The sequence below is a fragment of the Pithys albifrons genome, chromosome 10 (genome assembly GCF_047495875.1).
Source record: "Pithys albifrons albifrons isolate INPA30051 chromosome 10, PitAlb_v1, whole genome shotgun sequence".
In the NCBI taxonomy this organism is placed as follows: domain Eukaryota; kingdom Metazoa; phylum Chordata; class Aves; order Passeriformes; family Thamnophilidae; genus Pithys; species Pithys albifrons.
The window spans coordinates 28,228,363-28,250,548 of record NC_092467.1 but is presented as its reverse complement, the minus strand read 5'-3'; the positions used below and the strand labels follow the sequence as shown (position 1 = coordinate 28,250,548).

Sequence of the window (22,186 nt, the reverse complement as noted above, 5' to 3'; positions counted from 1 at the left end):
GGAACAGACAAATTAATTGCTTTAGTTCATGTCTTGCATCTTTTTCAAGCCCCAGATTAATGCAAGCAAAGCAGAGAGCATGGAGGGGTTGGCATTTAATGAAATGAATTCTGGTGTTTGAAGGAGTGCTTTATGATCATCTACTCCAGTGACAGAGGCACTAAAAAGTCAGATTGCATAGATAGAAACATTATTATTTAAGTTATAGTATTCCAAAGGTGAGGCTTGTTTGTCTTGCCTGTCTGTAAATTAAGAGCATACTTTCAGTTCAATGAAGGCAGCAGCTCTTTATAGAAAAAACCTTAGAAAATTATTTTGAAAAAGAACATTCCTGATTTTTTAATGGCTGGAAAAAGACATAGAAGGGTGAATCCTTATTAAATAATGGAGGGAGGAGAATTCTAGTGGAGAAACACCCATCTGGGATACGGGTCTCACTCTGCCCTGAAGAAGCAACGTTGAATGTGAAATGAATCCTCCTAGTACAGAGCAATCAGTATCATCCTAAGTGCATCTTGTGCACTCTTTATATTCATGCCAAGTACTTTTTTCTTTTCTTGCAGCAAAGAAAACTTGTGCTGAGTCCGATTTCACTTGTGACAACGGCCACTGCATCCCAGCCAGGTGGAAATGTGATGGTGAAGAAGAGTGTTCTGATGGGTCAGATGAATCAGAAGCAGCTTGCAGTGAGTAGCACAGCAAAGTGGTGTTTCTCAGACATGTTGCCTTGTCAAAGCATGGATAAGAAACTTGAAGTGTTTATTCCCAGCATTCGCAGGATGATCTGTCAACTTACACTTCTTAGAAATTACAGAGACAAAAGATTCAGGTCATTCAAATCACGTGGTTTACAAACTTGAAAGTATAGCAGTTTTCCAGACTGTGACACAGACAGCACAGTCTGGTGTGGGTTTCTGTCTGTGGGGGGATTGCAAACATCCTTACCTGGTTGTTGGGCTCCTGGTCAGCAGCAGTGCATGAAGAGCCACCTTCACCTGGACCAGGCTTTTTGGGAACTCAGATTTAGTGTTTTGCATGGTACCATATTGGGATTTATCATCACTGCAGACAGCACTTCTGTCATTACAGAGGAGCTTTACAACGTTACAGCGTTTTCAATCTTTTCATTTTTTATTTTTCCTTTGAGATCTAATGAAGGGAAAAAGTAGCAGATGAAGGATGAGCAATGTAAAGTAACTAAAGCTGAGTGTGAGTGTGACAGATTTTAACTGCAGGTAACACCTTTTAAAAACCCAGTAAGTTAAAAAAACATGCTTGATTTTCACATAGCTCATTTCATCTCATCCTTTTGACTCTCTGAGGAGGCCCATTTGTGCTCTGTTGTTCTCGAACTGTGAATGGTTGTCTCATGTTGAGTTGAAGGGAATTCCGGGGATTTTTTAATGAAACACTTATATGTGAACTTCTATTTGTGTGCATCCTTATGTCTGCAGATTGGTTCTTGGGCAGACCAAGAAATTAGTTAGTACAAGCTGTTCCATTGAATTCCCAGTCATGTACTTCACCACTATTCCCATGAGTCAGCAGCAGTGTTGGAGGGAGTGTTTTATTGGATTTCACCAGAATGGGGCACGCAATGGACTTCAAAATCAACCATACTTTATTTTTAATCCTAGTACCAGTCCTACTTTCTCCCTAATTAAGGAAGATGAATGCACTTCTCTTGTATAAAATGAATTGAATCATTTTTGTAGCCGTGTTCAGGCTACAGAAAAAATGCCTTCAATAAATACATTAACATATTTATGTGCTGTATTTGTTGGTCGCTCACCCCGCGTCCTCCTCAGTTCAAAGATGTCTCATTAATCCTCCTTCCACTACCTGATTGTCTGGGGGGGCTGAATAACTCAGCAGCTCCATTCACTGCAGTCTCTGCAAATTGGCCATAGCAGGAGCTGTGGGCAGGCCATGCAGTGCTAAATTCCTGACAATTTCTGCTCATCATCTTCCATTCCTTTTCTAGCCATTTCATTTTCCATTTTCCTCCTCACTTATTTTATCCTTCGGGGAAATCAGCCTTAAAACTTAAGTATCACAAAAGAAACTTGACCTGAGCCTCTGACTGTTACCATCTGGGACTGCCATCATCAGAGCAAAGTAATTTGTTCAGAGTTTTGTGTTATTTTTTTAATCCTTTTTATTATTAGGGATTTTTTTTTTATTTCTGTGCTTGAAAATTTCTAAAACCACCAAAATCTCCATTTCTGTGGTGGTTCTTTTGTTCAAAACAAATAGATGGCTCTTGACACAACTCCCTGCTGGTGATGGGAGCAGGCCAGTGTCACCTTGACACAGGGAGAAGTTTGTTCCCATTCTGTAGTACATGAGTGACTTACAGATGAGTCAGGAATTCCTAGAGAAAACAGCAGTACCTGCATGGATCAATTCTTAATTTGTTTTTTTTTAATCCAAGGCCTGTGAGACCAGCTTAGAGACTGTGGCATGCAGTTATGCCATGCTTTATTTGTTTATAACTGTCAGGCAGATTTACAGCACTTTGCCTCAAAGTAAGATATTTAGGCTTTATGTGTTTTAGCCAAATTAGAGCAATTTTTGTGTAGTGGATACTTGGACCTGAGTCTCAACATTCACGGGGTCCTTGATGCAATCCTGTGTCTGACTTGTGGCTGGCTCACAAGAGAACCAAATGCTTCTGTCTGTACCCATTAGAAGCTTGCCTTTGAGTCCTAAAAATGTCTGCAGCTAGAATTTTGAACCTTTGCTTATTTTCTAGGATTATTCAGATCTGAAGTTCACACCCAGATGAAGATCAAGTAATTCTAATCCTATGACTGTTGATAGCTACAGGCTTTAATTTGCACAGTAGGGACATTCTTTCCAGATGTTTTGTAGCCTTGTCAAAACACGTGTCATCTCAGGGGTTGGTCTGAGCTGCTCTGTGAGGGCACAGAATCAGCCTGGTAAGGTGTCCTCACAGTGCTGGTTGTGGGGTAACTTCTCACATGTTTTCAGGTCTGTCTCACACTGCAGGTCAGGACAGCAGCGAGTTACAAATCTGGCAGACCATTAAACAAGAATTGGAGTGTTGGGCTTTGCCTGCAATTTGGACCCTTAATGGAAAAGATCTGGCTCTGTGTGTGTGTGTAAATGTGATTTAAGGGCAAAGAAGAGGCTGCAATGACAGACAGAAGGTGTAGGGAGAGGCAAAACATACAGTTGGACATTCCTGTATGGTCCCTTCCTCCTGTCCCACTTTCTTTCTCTCTGATGAAATGAAGGCTGAACTCTCTTCCTGAGGTGGGGAGTGATTTCAGGTTCCTGCAGCCATCTCATTTTCCTGCTTAGGAATGCAGCACAGCCCTGTGGAGGAGTCTGCACTGCAGAGCTTCCCCAGGGAAGGGACAGGTTGGGAATCAGAGACTTCTCACCTCTGGCAAGATCAAACTGCTTTATAAAATCAACTGCTTTCAGACAGGCCCTGTAATTGCCAGCACCTCTGCCAGGGTCTGGGGTGTCCCTCAGTTAATGCAGCTCTGGGACAGTCCATCGGAGCCAGGCAGTTTAAGAGCATTGCTAATGCTCACTGTTGCATTTTAGGAGTGCTTCCAGCTTTGAATGTGATGACAACAAGGCAGTTCCATCGAGCCACCTGCTAAATGGCTTTTTATTTGCTGAATGCTTCTGTGGTTGCTTTTAAATACAGTTTGTGCTCTCTTACTGGTAGTTAGGGATGTCGTGTCCCCAGCTTTAATGCTCAGTGAAAGGTAACAGTTTGTGGGGCTTGGTTTTGTGGATTTTTAACAAAACCAAAACAGTCCTTTGCTCTCTCTGTTTTCCAAATCACTGAAGTTGCTCAGCTTTGTACCTGGCCATATCCTCTCGAGGGATGTTACCCCTCTCCTGGTGCTCAGGACAGCATGGCCTGTCTCCTGTTGGCTTGGTGAAGTGTTATCACATCTGCCCTGACTTCTGCTGGACAACTGGGGCATTTTCTGCTATTCTTGTGATTATTTTTATTTTTTTAATTGTTTTCTTCAAGCCACTGAGCATGTCTGGGAGTGGTGGCTGTAAGGGCATCTCATGAGTCCCACTGAATTCTCAGCTCAGATCAACAGGACTTCTCCCTGTTATGGGCTTTGGTTTGATTAATTTCTATGGACTGATTTTGGAGGAGATGGTTATCCAGGCTGTTGGTTTGAAATGGGTCATTGCAAACACAAAACTGTGCTTATCTTTCTTCATTTTCCTTCGAGTCAGATCCTTAACCTAAAGATGCTCTCACATCCATACATTTGTCCAAGTGAATTATTCATGTAACGTGTGAGTGTCACCACTAACTCTCAGTGTTCTGCCATCTGTCAGGTTTTCAGTGCTATTATCTGGCTGCTGAATTTATTTTGTCTCATTTAATTTATATTAATGTTTCAGAGGAATGTGTCCCCCTTTTTTGCAAGCTGACATATTCAGGGGCATCTTGTGGGCTGGATCTGTTGTCTCTGAAGTCATCATCAGAAATAACTGTCACTTTGGGGAGGAGGTGGGTTTTATTACACTTTCTGTTTCTGTGTGGAACCAGAGGGAGCCCCAGAATCAGGAGGAGCCAAACCACATGAACTCAGAAATTAGTGCTGTCCCTGAGGGGAAGGACCCAATTCACATTCAAAAAGTTGTGGTGATGGAGGCTGGGAGAGGGAGGAAGGAATTTAATATTGATAAACTTTGAGAAACATGTTTATTAAATGGAAAGAAATGGGATGGTGAGTGAGAGGGAACAAAGAAACACCATGTAGCTGTTGCTGCCGTGGTGTACCTGGTGGGGACAGGGAAGGAGCAGTTCTTGGGTGTGCCACCTTCCAGCCTCCTCTTCCTTGGCAGTGCCTTTTTAGAGGCAGCAGCTGCCTGAACTTCCTCTGTTCAGGAAAGGTTGACTGTACACAAAGCAGATGAACCACTTTATCCTTGCACAGGGTCCACACCAAGGAAATAGCCAGGAGTGGAGCCAGCCTGTCCTGCTGCTCCTCCCCAGCTGTGCCAGGGCCAGCCTGCAGTGGGGCAGAGCTGCCAGGGCTGGAATGGGAATGGATTTCACCCTCTGTATGCACAGACCTCCCCACAAACCATTAGACAGGGTAGCAAAGGATCTGGAATTGGAGGGAGGAGAGTTGGGGCTGCTGTCAGCCCCACATCTGTGACTCCCACATACCTCACCAGCAACTGTTTGGAGATAAAGAAAATATTTTTGACCTCAGAGTAGGCTTGAATGATGAGGATCTTGTAATTGTTTGCTGCCAGGTTCCACAGCAGCCTCTGGCAGCTGCAGGGGATCTTTGGTACCCTACATGTTACTCTTCCTTTGCTCCACAGTCCTGGGCATATTTTTCCTCACTCTCTCCAAAGGCAGCCCAGTGTGGCTTGGTGATCACCCTGGAGCTGTGTGGCAGCCACTGCTGATATGCACAGGCTTTGCTTATGCATATGGAAAGATTCCTCACCTTGTCCTTATCCAGTTTCTTGAAGCTTGAGAAAGGGGGAAGGGAATTCATTCTTCTGACTGAGCTAATAGAGACCTCCAGCACAAGGAACGTGACCCACCTAATGCTGTTGCAGCTCAGGTACTGAATCATTCTGCTTTTTATCCAAAAAGGAAATTTTAAATTTCCCTCTGAAGTATTTTGATTATTTAATCAGTGACTTAGGCAAAGAAAGAAAAAAATCTCTAGAGAAAAATAAAAACAAATGCTAACAAACAGTAACAGCACTGATGGGAGCACAAATTAAAGGGCTAGAGCAAGTGAAAATCTAAGCTGGCAAACTCTTGCCTTAGGACATTGTATATATAATGAGATCGAGGAATGCAGGCAGCCATAAACTCACCACTTACTTCTTCAGATATGTGACATTCCCCTAGTTAAGAGCAGAAATTATTATACAGAAAGGTACTGTAGGGTGTTAAAAGGAAGAAGAAGAGAAGGGGAAACCTTAATTCATATTGCATTTAATAAGGGAATGATTTAATAGGGCAGGTTTAATAAGTCCTGGAAATAGATTTTAAAATGGAAATGGAATACAAAATCAAACCCTGAATGTTGGTTTGGAATACAGTACCAGTTCATGCAGTCCTTTCTTATTTTGAAGTACATGTCATGAGCTGTTCAGGGAGATGTATCCAGACCTGACAGTTGTATTTTTAATGGGTATTTTCCATGGTCCCAGACACTCTGTGCTGCTCTGTGTGCTGATCTCTCACTGTGGTGGTCACCCCTGCCCTCACGTTCTGTTCAGTTGCCCAGATGCAAAATGCTGTGGTTGGGGGTGGTGTGGATGGGTCTGTTCACCCCAAATGCACAGCCCTGTCCCTGCTCTCCTGCACCCCAGAGGGGATCACTGTTACATCTCCGTTACCCCTCTCTGACACAGATCTCCTGCATAACTGAGTGAGCTGGGTGACATTACTGTGCTTTTGTGGAAAGAGATTAATAAACTGTTCCCTGCCCTTGGAGAATTTTTCCTGAGGAAGGGTGGGCTGTCTCTTTCAGGGCATCACATACACTGGGCCATTGAATTCACACAGCAAAAAATAAAAAACTAGGCCAAATCGGCCAGATATCAGGTTTTAGGACCTGGGGCAGTCACAGAGAGTGCTTTTTTTCCCTTTTTTTTCCCTAAGGTTAAGAGCAGATCTGTTTGTGTGTGTGTGATAAGATGGTGGGGGGTTGCAAATGCAGTGGAACATGTAAATGAAGGACTGTTCTGTTGGATTAATTTGTTAGAGATCATTCAGGGAATTGCATACGGTGATGTTAATGCCAGATGTACAGGTGTGCATTGGAACAACACTCACTGCACTGAACTGGCTGATGCCAACATGAAATGCAGCAGCATTGGTGGTCTTGTCCCTGTCCCCCTCTCCCCCCATCCCTGTCCTTGCTGGGCCATGCTGAGCCACAGCAGCTGAGGGCCCTGTCTGTAAAACAGACACAGGGCAAGGAGCAGGGAGTGCAAACACTTCCAGAGCCATGGGGGCCTCCCAGTGACACGGCACAAAAGTGGCAGTCTCATTTTCCAGGTGCCCAGACTGGTTTGTAGGGCTAATGATGAAAGCTTTGATTTGTCAGTGTGATCAAATTTATTGAGACAGAATAAAATGAAAACAGCCATGATCCTCTCTCCTTGGAGTCATGGAATAATTTATGATGGAAGTCCAATTCCCTGCTCAAAGTAGAACCCTGTCCTCATGTTTGACCACCTTTATTAATGGAAAAAAAATCCCTTTACCTCAGCAGGCTTTCCTTTGTTGCAGAACGTGTCTGTCACCTCCCATCCTGTCACTGTGCATGTCTGAGAACGGTCTGGCTCCATCTTCTCCAGTCCCTCCCATTCTGGAGTTGACTGCAGCAATAATACCTTCTTTTAGCCTTCTCTTTTGGTGTCCTACCAGATGTTGTTCCCTCAACTTCTCCTTGCAGGTAGTCTCTCATTTCAGATCATTTTGTCAGATAATTGGCAATGACACAGTTCTGCAATCAGGAGACAATTTTTGCATTGATCACTCACCTCTGTCAAAGCTTTATCACACCCTAAATAAAAATTCATTTCTCTGTCTTTAGAATGCTCCTCAGCTTCCAGGTCTACTTAGCAGAGGGTTCCAGACTCCTGAAAACTCCTTTTCCATGCAAGTGTTTAACAGGACACTAGAGATGGACAAGACTTGTTGAGGCCTGGTAGCAAACCAGCAGTTCCCTGGGGATGGTGGTTTACAGTCCTGTGCAGACTTTTAGAAGTCCTTTTCCCCCTAATTGTGTGTAACTCTTCAGATTCTCACAAATCTATGATTCTAAATGTCCCCTCACCCCTGATGGAATCATCCCATCCCAGCCATGTTCCCTTGATTCCCAAGTACTTCTGTTCCTTATCCCCTGGAACCACCTTGAATCCCTCCAGGTGTGTCCTGACTGAGCAACCCCAAGTCAACCTCAATATCCCAAAGGACACAAAACCATGGGGAAAATAACACCAGAAGTCTTTGACAGGGTAAGGAGTCAAATCCAGTTTTTGTTGCATCCTGTTCCTTTTCTCGAAGCGTGAAATTATTCTTTTTACATCAAAGGAAACTCGGCGAACTCAAAGCCTGGCAGTTTATCCCCCGTGGTGGGATAACTGTGTCTGTGGCTCATGGGCAGAGAATTACATCTCCTTTTTAATGATTACATGACTTTGGTGATCTCAGCATTTTACTTACCTACAGATGTAAATGAATTTAGGATTTGCAACGATTGTGCTCCAATTCTACCGGTGCTGAAGAGTCTTCAGTAATACCTATTCAAAACAAAACATGTTTTTCTTTTAAGGGAAGGTGCTTAGAGCTTCTGTCCCAGAAGAGACCTTTGCAGAGGGCCCACTGAGTTCCATGAGAACCAACAGAAAATACCTACTGGGTGTTTCCTGGTGTTTGGTTGTTCTGTCCCTAAGCAGTGTCACCCTGTGAGCGAGTCCCTTTGTCACATCACGGTGCCACCTCTGCCCTTTGCAGTGTTCCCTCAGCTCAGCTCTGAGCTTTGCTGGGTTTCTGCTACAGGGATTTAAACACCAGCATTTAAACGTTTTTCCTATTGGTCTAACATGTTCATGCAGTTCATAAACAGGAATGGTCATAAAAGAGTTTGATGCTGCCTTTTTATGGCTATAATTAATCTTGCAGTGAGTTCAATAGGAGAGAATAGCAGGAAAATGAAAGTTGAGTGTGTGAAGCTCTTGTATGTGTAATTATTTAACAGGCTATAAATATTGAACTACTAAAAACTTAAAAGGTTTTCAGAAATCTCAAGTAGCTTTTCATTGCTTAGTGCTTTTGTTTTTTCCATTCTCTTGCTACTTGCCTTCTGAAATTCAGATTACCTGACTTTTATATTTTTGTTTGTTTGGGGAGTGTGCAGGAATCATAGTTGGTTTAATTATTGTGGCTGATGTGAAAAGAAAATAGTTTCTGGGAATCAAAGGCAAAACATAATTTGAAAATTGAAATGTTTTAACTGAATGAAGCAGTGTTGCAGTGCAAGAGCAGACAGCAAACCTTTTCTCCTTTCCTAAATGGGTGAATTACGGTGTGAGGAAAATATGTGAATAACAAGTGACTGAATTTTAACATCGCTGACATTAAAATAGCTTCTCCATTTTAGTATCATAATGAATTGTATGTTGGAGCTGTGATTCCTCATTCCACCACCTTTTCCTCGATGGATATTTCCCCCCCTCTCTCCATTCCTACAGTTGTAGGATTGTGTTTCCATTCAGGACAAACTCCCACTGAAATCTTCTGCAGTTTTAATGAGGCTCTCCTGATACATCCTGCTTCCTTGAGGATTGGGATCATCATTAAGACTGGTTTCATATGCAGCCTCTGCATGCTTTGGTAGATAATTTATGTAACTTGAACCTTGCACTGGAGATTTTGATGCTCTGAGACACTTCCAGTGAGGTTGTGCTCTGGGGTGACGGTCACTGTGTCCGTGGGAGGGTGGTGTGGACCTTCCCTGGCACTGTGGGATGCAGTGGGAGCCTCTGTCAGGGCTCTGCTTTAGCAGGAGCTCCAGCCTCCTTTCCAGGGGCATTGTGGCTATATTTGAAGTGACACATTTCAGCTCACCCTTTTTGTCTTGTATTTTAACACTAAAACACCTTAAGAATCCTTTTCATTAAAATACAGAGGACTCAGTGGCTTTGTCAGACCTCACACTCTCACACATTCCCACGGGAATGGGCTCGTGCCAGTTATTGCACCATTCTCCTGGCTTGTGCTGGCAGGTGCTCATCCTGCCCTGTCACCTGAGCAACCTGAGCTGTATGAGACTCAAAGTGTTGCAAGAACACTGAATTCTCTGTTTTGGTGTAGAGGTTCCAAACATAACCACACTTCCCTTGCTTTATTTCCTGTACAGGGATTAACATGTCTAGCGTGTTTGACAATCAACAATTTGATTGCCAGCCATTGTGTGTGCAATTCTGTGGGTAAAATGATACATGTGTGTTGAGGAATGCACAGACACACCCACAAAAAAGTCCCTCAAGTATTTCAGCAGGTACATCAGCCCCGCGTGGAATGGGAATGAGAAATGGCAACTAACATACTGAATTCTGCTGGAATTTGTGATTCAGCAGGAATTGCTGCCTCTAGACATGTTGCAAGTGTCAAACTTGGAGCTGAGTTGTGAGAACCAGCAGGGATATTTGTAATGAAGTCAAGGTGTAGGTGGTAAGGGAAAGTCTTTTCTTCTCAGCCACAGGTCTCTACACCAGAATTCTTGTGCAACCGCCCAAACACGTTCAATTAAAATTGCCATCTAAACTGCCTGTTCCATCCTCTGAAAAAGAAAACAGGTGGGGGCTTCTTTGTATGTGTATAAAAGATGAAATGTTCACTCTGAGATAAGAAACACAATCATTTCATGGCACCAGAGCCTTTTCAGGCTTGCTTTCTTTTGCACATAAAAAAATGAGGACATACTAGAAATCATAAAGTCTGTGCTTGTCTGCTGAATGCTTTGTTTGCCCTGAGTCCTTCCTGTCCTGTTGGTGCCTTTGAGCAGCAGTGCATTTATTGGTACCTTTAACAGCCTGGAGGAGTTGTGACTTCAGCGTGGAAGGAGCAGCATCTTCCCTTGGTGTGAGCTGGGGCTGGGTGCAGCTGTGGCTCTGGCCATGCAGGTGTCACTGCAGGGGAGCAGCACCTTCCCTTGGTGTGAGCTGGGGCTGGGTGCAGCTGTGGCTCTGGCCATGCAGGTGTCACTGCAGGGGAGCAGCACCTTCCCTTGGTGTGAGCTGGGGCTGGGTGCAGCTGTGGCTCTGGCCATGCAGGTGTCACTGCAGGGGAGCAGCACCTTCCCTTGGTGTGAGCTGGGGCTGGGTGGAGCAGTGACTCTGGCCATGCAGGTGTCCCTGCAGGGGAGCAGTGGCTTCCTTGCAGCTGCTGGAGAGGGCCTGGCACGGGCTGGGGCACTGCAATCAGTTTGTCCTTTATGGCAGGAATTTTTCAGAAGGTCCTGGGTGCTGTTTGGTGTGTTCAGTCCTTTGACAGCCCAGGGAGGAAATACCATCCTGGCAGGTACAAAGTCAAACACCAGTGTTGCACTGTACTGGGCAAGCTTTTCATTTCAACTAAAAAAAGATGCTGATTTCAGGAAGCAGGAAAAAGTGTTTTACAGTGAATTCTGGCAGTTTCCTGGAGACCTGTATAATTTTTCTTGCTATGATTTTATCACTCATCTTGGCAGGTTTCATTATGTTTGCTCATCCAGGGACCTTTGGTGCCTTTATTTTCCCTCTTGACAAGGAGTACTTATGTGACCATAATCTCTCTTACAAGTGGCTCTGGCCTCAGTGCTTCTCCCCTCCTTTATCCTTTGTATAATGTTGTCCCCCTAGCGTTCTGTGGGGCTCTCTTTTTCCTTCCTGTTTCGATTAGAATGGGAATAATCTCAGTGAACAAGAGAAAGAAAGCGAGGCTGGCAGGGAGGGAAGTGGGAGAGCAGCTGTGGACACAGAGGCTCAGAGCCCTCGGAGTGTGCTGGACTCAGCCACAGGCAGAGCTTATGGAGAGGCTGTGATTTCATGGCTGGGGAGAACCAGCCAGCTCCTGATGGAGCCCAGTGTTGCTCTGTGAGCATTCCCAGTGCCCAGGGTATGGCACTGCCTCCTGGTTATCCAGCGAGAGAAAGGGAAGGAGCGACCTGATCCCCCTGTCTCATTTGTACTTGAGTATCTGCCAAAGTGGAGCTGCTGCCACTGGACCTGCTGCTCCCTGAAGTGTTTGTTTGGGTACCTGTGTGTGTCTGTGCTGGGCTGGCAGCAGCTGCAGAGCACAGGGAAAGGTGCTGAGTGTTCAGTGCACAGCCTGACATGGGAGGGAATTCCCGGTCTGGACTCCTCCCTGTGACTGATCTCTCTGACCATGCTCTAATGATATTCCAGCTTTTCAGCTTATTCACCTCTGCTTATCAGGTACCTGTAAGGGCATCTACTCATCTTTTGCTTTTAAAAATATTTGATTGCTGGCATGCTTGGAACCAGCATCTAAGTCAAACAGGTTGATTCAGCTGAAAATGACTGGGAGGGAATCAAAATAAAAAGCTACTGGTAAAATTTGCTGATCTCCCACATTTCCCAGAGTGCACCAAGCTTGTGTGTAGTCTATTGAAAAGGAAAAAACCCAGCATGTAATAGTAGATTTAATTAAATTAATCTGTGAAGAGAGATTGAAGAGGGCTTTGGAAGAGGTAATTCAAATCTCTCAACCAGGCAGATACAATGGTTTGGTTTTTTACAAAGGGAAAACATGTCCAAGTTTCTAGTTGGGCTTTTGATTATTTTAATCAATGGTGTGTCTCCAGCTTGCACAATGTGTTCACTTATAAGAAACAGCAATGCTGTGGAAGATCACAATAGAACAATCTATGGTTTTTCTCATAATTAAACTTCTGTTCTGTTCCCGTAATTACCTGTGTTATCTGATGTGAAACTTGGAGCAACAGTTCCTAATTCCATATATTCAGGCCAGACAGGGAACTAAACTGCATTTAAGGGATTTAAGAAACATTGTCACCTTTAAAATCACATTTCAATCCTTTTTGCACTTAACTACTCAAACCCCATCTAAACTGTGCTTCTATCCCATAACCTCCAAGCACTTAACCACCAGGTTAATTATGGGTTGTAATTTCAGCACCAAGAGGTGCAAGATGTTTCAGAAAAGCGGGTCCTGTAATAGCATCACAGTTTCCTGTGTAATTATTTAATTGTGTTAGCAACACTGAAGCCAGTGGGCTTCTGCCCAGACCTGTGCAGGTGCCTTTGGGTCCTGGTGGGGTTACAGGAGGCCTTGAGGAGGGATTTGTAGCAGAACAGGCTCGGGAAAACAAGCAAACTAATGAAACCGAGTGATGGCAGAAGGAGTGGAATAGAGATTAAATTAAGAAGGTCAGAGGGGTCCCCAGTGCCAGGCCTGGCTGAAGTGTTACCCTTCCTAGCCATAGATAGGGGGTAGATAATTGTATTAACGTGGTTGTTACAGATCTGGCAAAAGCAGCCTGTGAGGGAGCACTTGAGGAAGAAAAACAGCATCACAAGAGGTGTGGGAGAATGCTCTGTGCCGGGGACAGGGGGGCAGCAGTTCAGGTTGGAGGGTGAATGGAAGGGGTGGGAGAAATGAATCTGGTGCCAGGGTGGAGCACAGCTGCTTCTGCTTCCCATGCTGAGGTAGTGGTGGGAAACTAAGACACTGATAGGGGGTTCTCAGGGGACTGCAGAGTTGTGAGATGCAGGTCTGGCAGTCAGGGGCCCTGGGTTTGTTTTGGCTCTGCTGCTGCCTCATCGTGGGACCACAGGGGAGTGAAGTGGTTAAAAGTGTCACCATGTGCAAAAAAAGTGGTGTAATTTTGTCAAAACTTCTCACAGAGATGCTGCTGTGTTGTAAGTAGGTGACTGGAGTGTGTCTGTCGAGTATATTCATCTTTGATAGACACCAGTTAATAACTGGGCTATAAAATGTGATTGGGTTTTAGCGCTGGGTTAAAAGCTCTTAACTGTGGTACTCTTCTTGGTCTAATTTCTTGCCAGGTTTTTCTTTTATTAACTGCATAAAAGTCGATCACGTGGGTACATTTTAAGTTGAAAGTTGCTCTTTCACATTCCCTTACTTAAATTTTTTATCCACACCTCTTTAGTAAGTTACTTTCTTAAGTTGCTTTTTAATGAAAAGTATAGGTGAGAAATAAAGCCTAGACATTTCTGAGTGCACAGAGAAACTGTTATTCTGTGCTGGTGTAAACATTATACCTGGTTTTATTTGAAATGCAGAATTATCCTTTGAAACAGTACTTGGAATGAAAAAACGAAGCAGTAAAAGAGCTAAACTGCTGGTGGCCTCAGGCTGCTGGTGGTTTGACTTCTGAGCACAGTTTGAGCCCTGATGTGCAAGATTTTCTGTTACTTAAGAGCAGCCTTTGCACTGTGCTTGTGCATAACAAGGTCCATCCACTCCAGTCTGAGTTCTGCATTCGGATTCTTTCCACAGACAGTGAGCGAGGAGTTTCCATGAGTTTCTGTTTTCTCCAGGAGATGGGAGCCCATGATATTCTCAGCATATGGTATAAAATATTTATTATTGTTTTTAAAGGTTGGCTTCAGGACTCAGTCTGTGATGTGACTGCATTTAGTAACATAAATCAGAGTCCTTTTCTTTTTGCATATATTTAAGAAGCCATGAGGAGTTGGTCATGGTGAGTTCTAAATACCAGGGAGGCGACCACTGTGAAAGCATTTCAAAGGCAACTAGCTTGAAGCTATATAATGATGTTTAGAAAAGGCCAATTTAAACTAAATAAAAATGTAGTCCCTGATATACATAATAAATGAAGACGAGATCTCTAAAACTGTGTAAGAGAATTAAAAGAAAAATATGTCTGAGATTCAGGTTTCTGAGAAAAATATGTTCTACAACTGTGCAAAATCAGGAAGTTAGGTCACAGCTGTGGGATGAGTTCTTACCTTTTCATAGCCTAACAACAATTCTGCATATTCTTCTCCTTCACTTGGATACTTTTCATTCATCTCCTGTGCTCTGGCTTGGAAGAAGTGGTGGGTTTTTTCCCAGAGAGTGTAAAGCAGCTGCCACTGGAAGCTGTTGTGGAACGTGTGTTGCAGAAGGAGCGAATGTGTCCCTGTCTGCTCATCAAATATTTTGAGAACTGGTGTTTCTGGCTCTCAATACACATTTTCTCTCCCGAGCCAAATGAAAAATTTTCATAGTTCAAACCACACATGTGCTGAGTTACTTCCTCTGTTCTGTAATTACTTCAACACTTTCCCAAACTCCAAAGATCTTCAGAGATCAAAACTGGCTGGATGGAGAGAATGGGCAGGTTTGAGAGGAGAAGGAGGAACAGCAGCATGTGATGATTCAGTGCACAGGGATGCACCATGGATGGCACATGTCACTACACGCAACACATGGATGCACAAACCTGCCTTTTGAAAAACAATTCCTAAACCTGGAGCTCCAGCACATCATGTGGTGTGTAAGTGTTGTCTGCAAAACCCACGTTATGGACAGGACCCTGACAGTGAAGAGACTGGAGAGACCAAGTCATGTTGTTCTGTTTATTGGAATTCAGCAAGGAGGTGGTGTCTCCTCTTCTTGGACAGGCTCACTGCCTGTGTATCTGATGTTCTGTAAGCCCTGGGTTGCTGAGGCTGGCACTGCTTATAGAGGTGCTGGGCAGACCTGTAGCCTGGCCTTAGTCTCTTGTGTGGCCTCACAGTGTTACCTTTGGTGAGAAGTCTGATGAAATCTGCAGTAATGCCTTTGAATGTTGTTATGAACACTGCTCCAGATACAGTCAATCAGGATGTTGGGGTTGTTTCAAACTTGAACAAAAGGGTGTTTTATTTTGATGATTTCATGTGGTTACTCTTGTTTGGGTTTGTGGGTTCTGCTGGGCTTGGGTTTTTGTAACCTAAGAGAATGAAGCACTCTGAAGGTATCCAGACATTTTCCATACTTGCAGTTGCTTCTTAGAGGGAGTGTAAGAGATTATTTCCTTCACATTCTGAAGGTTATATTGGCTCAGCTCAGCTTTTGTATTAACTCCAGCTTGAGATCATGAGAAATGTGTGTTGCTCCGGGACTGGCCCGTAATTGTGACACGGATAAAGTCTCTGCCAGGCTATCCTTTCCCTCTTCTCAGAGCAGATTAGCAGCCTGGCATCTGTTTTCTCTGGGGCAGATGGCACAGATGCCCAGGGAGCAGAGGAGCTGACTCACAGTGCAGAGCTGACCTTTCTGCGAGGCACAGGACGATTAATGAGAGGTGTGCCTGTGCTTGCCACTCATCCCACATCCCTCGTGTCACCAGGCGAGGTGGCTCCTCACTGCTCCTGTCTTTGGTGTGAAGCAGGGCTGGGTGGGTGCTTGGAGTCCTAAGGCAAAGCCCTTACAGTCTGCCAGACCCTTTCCCCTTGAGCTCCACGTGCCTTCACTCCTGCAGTTGGCAGGTGGAAAATCAACTCTTGTCTAGTTGCTGGAGAAGGTTTTGGAAAGGTTACCCTGCCAGTGCAGTTATTTAAAGTTCTGACATCAGATTCCCTCAAGTCCTAGGTGGCTGCAGAGGAGATTATAGCTGACCTGCATAGGGAATGAGCTGTACTTTCAACTTGAATGCCATAAAAATTGCTTCATCTAGACTAAGTGCAATGTTACCTGCTATGCAGGTGACAGAACTGTGTCTCAGCAATCTTTTCTGCATCTTGTAGTTATTCTGGGTTTGGAAAGAAAGGCTTCCTGCTGAAAACATTAAAAGGCCATGAAGCAGCCTGTAAGAACCCATGTGTTATCCTGTATCTCTGTGAGCTTTCCCTGCTTGTTATGTGGGTGGGATTCTTGCAAATAAAACAAATTTGATCACTGAGTTGGCAAATGCTTCAGGAGTACCAGAACCAGTGAAATCTGACTTTTCTTCCATCCCCCACTTCCCATTCATTTATAGCCTGGGCTTGATTGACCTTTTGGTGCATAAGAGAGTACGAATTCCAGTTAAAAGTTTTCCCAACTTCCCCAGTTTCCTCCTGCATGGATTGTCTCCAGTATAAGCTGAGCTTTTGGTGCATCCTGTTGTTCTCTCAGAGTGTTCTGCCCAGTTGTGTGTTCACTGAACATGTAGGAACTCTCCCTGAGAGCTCATATCTTTTTGTTGTTGTCTTTGATTTGGCCACTGCATTTGGAAGGAGGGTGTTAATTGTATTTGAAAACTGTGCTCCTGTTGGAAATTAGTATGAGAGCCTGTAATATTGAGAGTGGAAACAGCTAGAGCCTGGGTACAAGGGGAGTTGGATAATAAGGACATTGCAGAAGGAAAGGCAGAAGGAAGCATGGATAGTTCAGGAAGGGTTGTAAGGAATTCTTCAGCTGTATGAAAAACAAGGGTGATATTGGTCAATGAGAGTGAAACTATAAACTGCAGTGGCAAAAAGTTAGTAAATATTAAGGGTATTTCTAATTCCTGTTCAGAAGGAAGAAGATTGATTTGCACATGTAATGATATAGCTGCTACTAAACAGCAGCTATTAAAGGTTTGGTTTTTTAAAGCAGAAGTATTGGCAAACTCTCATGGAAAGACACAGCCAGTGGGTTTTCTGATCTGTATTTTTATTTTTTTTAAACTTTTATTGCTATTTTTTACAGATGTTGGAACACTGGTGGAAGTTTCAACAAGTTAGTAAAAGCTGGTATTTTTGTGGTAGTTGAAAAGGTTAAAGAGAGCACAGCACAGAACCTGCTGCAGGTCTGCAGTCAAAGCCTGAAACTCCTGACTGCTACAACAATAGACGGTTCAGCTCTGAGAGCTGTGTGTGCTGGTCATGCTGCCCTCAGTTCTGGACAAAATCATAGAGAGACTGATAATGGGACATAAAACACCCAGATTAAAATAAATAAATCTGTGTCAACATGTCAGGGAAAACAGGAATTGTCTCACTTGTCAGTGTTTCTTGATTGCATCAGGACCTTGTTAATAAGATGCTGTGTGCATCAATAAGCTGCTATGGGTGTTTTGTGATATGTGACTTATACATAAAGGTTAGAAAAAAGTAGTTTACAACATAATTGGGGGCTTTGTTAAACGAGGTGAGGAACAGGTGGCTGAGAGGTGATAGGAGACATGGGCAGCAGTAAAGATTGTTAGACAGGGGGTTGTAAATGATCTTACAAGGCTCACATGGTTAGAAAATATACCTTATTAGAAGAGTATTTATTGAAGAGAAGGTTGAGAGTGGCCTTTATCAATTTACAACTGTCTCCTCAGAGAATAGTTTCCATCCCCCAGTTGTTTCTGTAGCTGAATCAGTGTGATCCAGGGAACAGAAGCCAAAACCAGGCAGGAGAACTAGAGATAAGATACAGCTCTTAACAGGAGCAGCAAATGAACAAGTGACTTCCTTGTCCAGAAATCTGCACTGACTGAAATCTTTAAATCAGAATAGATACCTGTCTCACAGATGTGCTGTTGTTTAAATGCAGTGTTGATGTAGGAAGACAGGATTTTGCTTTTGCTGTGCAAGTGTTTGCTCCACTTTGGGTGCCGTAGCTTTTAAACATGGGGAGTTCTCTCTGCTGGTGCAAACAGACATGAGTGAAGCTGCAGAGTTCACAGGTAAAGCCATTTGGCTCAGCCATTTGCTGCAAGTCGCAGTGAGCTTGGGCACCAGGAGGTGTTCCCTCTGGCAATTAGTTGGGCAGATCACTGGGAAGGAATTTTCAGGGCATTGTCTGGTTCAGGGAACGTCATGGGTCTCCTTCCTCCTCCCCCCTCCAAACATGGATCACTGTTGGAGGATGACAGAATCACAGAATTGTTGGGGTTGGAAGGGACCTCTGGAGATCATCTGTCGAGCCCCCCTGCCAAGGCAGGGTCACCTGGGGCAGGGGACACAGGGACACAGCCAGGGGGGTTAGAATGTCTCTACAGAGGGAGACCTCCCTGGGCAGCTGTTCCAGTGCTCTGCCACCCTCAGTATAAAGAAGTTCTTCAGAATGTCTCAAAAGTCAGTCACAGGTATCAAGAAACCTTTTTTTTTCCTGTTCTGTGATCCTTGAGGTCTGTCTTGCTTTAACAAATGGAAATCAGGAGAAATCTCTGAGAGGTGACATGTCACATGGATGGAAAACATAATTCTGCAGAGTGCAGTAGCTCACCCACCTGAGAGGTGATTGATGGCAGAGTTTTCCTGGAGTTAATTATTCCTCACTGAGCAGAAGGTCCCTAATATATAATGTACACTATCTTATATATGCTGTCTATATCTAATATAGACTCCTTTTCCTCTCTGATCTGCACAGAATGTCCCCAGAGATATCGAGGTGCTGTGTTTGAGCTGGGGAAGGGGCTTTGCTGCTGGGACCTGTTTGAAGGGGGTTTGCAGCTTCCAGGCTCAGGCACTGGGGTGTGACAGTCACAGCCAAACCAGGCTCTGCTGCCTCAACGAGCTCGTCGTCATCTGATCAAAAGCACTTGGTGAAAGGTGCAGCTTGGATACTTAAAAGCATCTCATTATGGGTTATATTTAGAAGTGGGAAGAATATATTATTAATTACAAGGATGCTCCAAAGTAAAGAAGCTGTTTAATCCATGCCCTTGATGAACAGAAAAGTTCCTGTACTGAAGGAAGGTTATGCAATTAACAGTATGTTCATTAGGAGTTCATCAGATAGCAAACTATGCTTATCTTCAGGATAGCACTGGAATATCTCACAATTTCCTAGTTATTGCTAAAGGGATAAGAGTGAGAGACAGGAACTGCCAGAGGAAAAATTATATAATACAGTTTACATATTGATTATCTGCTTGTGTGTGTATATATATATATATATATATATATATATATATGAAGTTTATTTATATATAGATATGAATCTTGCATCTCAATTTACAGGCTCAGTAGTCTCTTGTTGCCTTGCTGGAGATGGAAGTTGCCCCCAACGTATTTCTTGGCTTACGTGGTTGCTAAAGGAGCAGAGGGTCTGGACACTGTGAGGATCATCACAGAGGATTCATCCCAGTATTGCTCTGGATGTTTGCTCTGACCTGTTTAGAGCTCTCAAATCCAGCCTGGTGTTGGCCCATAAAACAGCCACCTTTGCAGAGGCATTTTTCCAATTTAAGTGATTTTTGTAATTACTTTCAGTACTTTCAAAATACTTCGTTCTTCCAGCCTTCAAGTTCAGACCTACATCTTGGAATTGATTTTTCTTAATTGTGTGATACATTCAGGTGAATATTTTTTTAAACTGTGCTTTAAAACCTAATTTTAAGTTGAGCATTAATTTGCTTCCAAAGTAGAGAAGTCAAGAACCTAAATATGCCAGAATATGTATGAAATAAGCTGCCATCTGGAATTTGTTTCTGGATTTGCTGTAATAGGAATGGAGCACTCTGGGATGCCTATTTTGGGGAATTCTAGAAATTAAGGTATGGGAAGAAAAATAGATAAATCTGTCCTGGTGCTGTCTCAGCTGCTTGTGTAAGAATTTGACAAGCAACCAAGGTGATTATGTCTGTTAGACTTGGAGTGAGATTCTGCTTCTGAAAGGAATGAATTATTTTTAGAAACTAATTTTTAACATTTTAGGGTCCCAGTGCCACAGATTTTAAGAGAGTTGAGGAAACTCCATCATTTTTATCTATGAATCAAACCCAGTCAAATAACGTTTGATTCAATAAAAAGTAAATTTGTCCCTTATCTGAAAGTATCTGTGCAGAAATTGTTCCAAGATGCTTTCAAACTGCTGAGTTACAAATCCACACAGGGAGGGATGATTGATTTATTGTGTGCTGCAATCTGGAGTATTTTATCACTGAATCTTTAGTGAAGAAAGTTGATGTTGTTAAAGCTGCAACGTCTTTAGAACCCAGAAGAGTGAAGAAGGAAGCATTCCTGACTCAGTAGAGATCAGAATAATGTTGTTTATTCCCTGTGTTCCTGGAGCGATCAGCTCTGGCCACAGTCTCTAAGTCAGACCATGAGGGACAGGCTTGGGAATGTGCTCTGGTGTGCCCATGGGATGCCCAGGGGGTGGGAGTTGGGCTGTGCCTGGGCACAGGGCTGGCACCTGACCAGATCCAAAGGGCTCAGAGAATTCACCGTTGGGTGGGGGAGGCTGAGGCTCTTCCCAGCTGTGCCCCCAGGGCTCCATTCACAGCCAAACACATCAACTCCTCAGCTCTGGGGCTGCCTGGGGAAGTTGGGAAGTTGTTCAGGAATCTGCCCACAAGGCTCCAGAGTCTCTGCTCTGGGAAGGGAACAGGTTTGCCTTCCAGGGGCTGCATTTCCCGGGGTTAATTAGCTGATAATTCATTCAAGCCCAGCTCGTGCCACCTTCACCTCCCGACTCTTGCTGCTGCCTGACACTCTTCTTTCTTCCCTCAGCGTGTCTGTGTTTGAACTTCCCTGGGTCCCAGCTGAGCTGGGCCAGTCTGCGCTGGGGCAGCTGTTGCCCTTCAGGGGTTTATTCTCCTGAGGCCTGGATCAGAATTGCCTGCAAAGCACCACACGTCCCCAATCAGGGGGCACAGCGGGTCAGCACAGGTTTCTAAAGCCTGTCTGTAGCCACACTTTGCTCTTCACAGTGGGTATCCCTGGATCAAAGCAGAGCTGGAGGATCTCTCTTGGAACAGAGCTCTGCTCTCAGCCATGCCAAAGACTGGGGTTCTGCTGGATTTCTGGGCTACAGGAAAGACAACCCTTTTGATTTGTTTTGGTTTTTTTTCCATTTTTTCCCCCTGGCCTCCCCCATTACTGTTAGTGCAGAAGGAGGGGAGGCTGAACTGCATTACAAGTGGCAACATGTACCCAGACTGACAGGGTAATTACTGATGGAGACAGTGGTGGGATGGGAGGTTTGACAGGACAATGTTGTACATCACTCACTTTCAAACTAGCTCTAAAAACAATAGAGTTTTAAGAAGATGTTATGTTGAGGGTAGAAAAAGGGGAGTTTTTTATCTGACCTTCTTAAACAAAGCCATGTCATTGCTGGATTTTTTTTCAAGCTTTACTTTTGATTGAGAATGAAGAATGCCTCTTACAAAAAGGAATATTTAATAGCTTTGCTATTAGAAAACTGTCTCTACAGAAAATTCTGACTCTGGGTTTTGCTGGCAGGCCTGTGTATTTGCGAACTCGCAAAGTCAACTGTCAGTTTATTATTAAACTGTTTGAGATCAGCAGTGTGTGCACATTGCTGCTTTAACTACGCCAGGAACAGGTTCTCCTTCAGCTGTTCTCATTTCTTGCTTTGATGTCTGAATTTTCCCCAGTGTTTATCACCAGTGTCTTCTCCACTGTCCTCTGTGCCACGCTAAGGGCATGGCCAGTTCATGCCTGAGATCACAGAAGCTCATTGGTGAAGGGAAAATACAATTTTAAGTAGTACAAAATGATCTGAAGAACTCTAATATGGAAACTCAAGTTTTCAGTAGCCAGCATAATGTCTTGGTGTCATAACTCTTGAAGACCAAGTTGTGGCCTGGCTTAGAGGTGGAGCAGAGACAAAGGGGAGAAGGTTTGGTGGTTTCACAAGGAGGGACCATGTTAGGGCTTTGAACACTTCTCTATGTGAAGTCCAGGGTAAATAATGGATTTTCCTCTTCCATCGAGAAGG

General features: G+C 43.9%; 1 protein-coding gene across 2 annotated transcripts in view; it reads left to right on the top strand.

Moving 5' to 3' along the window:
* LRP8 (LDL receptor related protein 8) overlaps positions 1-22,186 on the top strand; it is a 178,698-nt gene that overhangs the window by 111,830 nt on the left and 44,682 nt on the right. For both annotated transcript variants that reach the window (XM_071565329.1, XM_071565328.1), the window contains exon 3: positions 564-686. In XM_071565329.1, the coding sequence (XP_071421430.1) occupies positions 564-686 (123 nt within the window). The remainder of the gene's footprint in view (positions 1-563; positions 687-22,186) is intronic.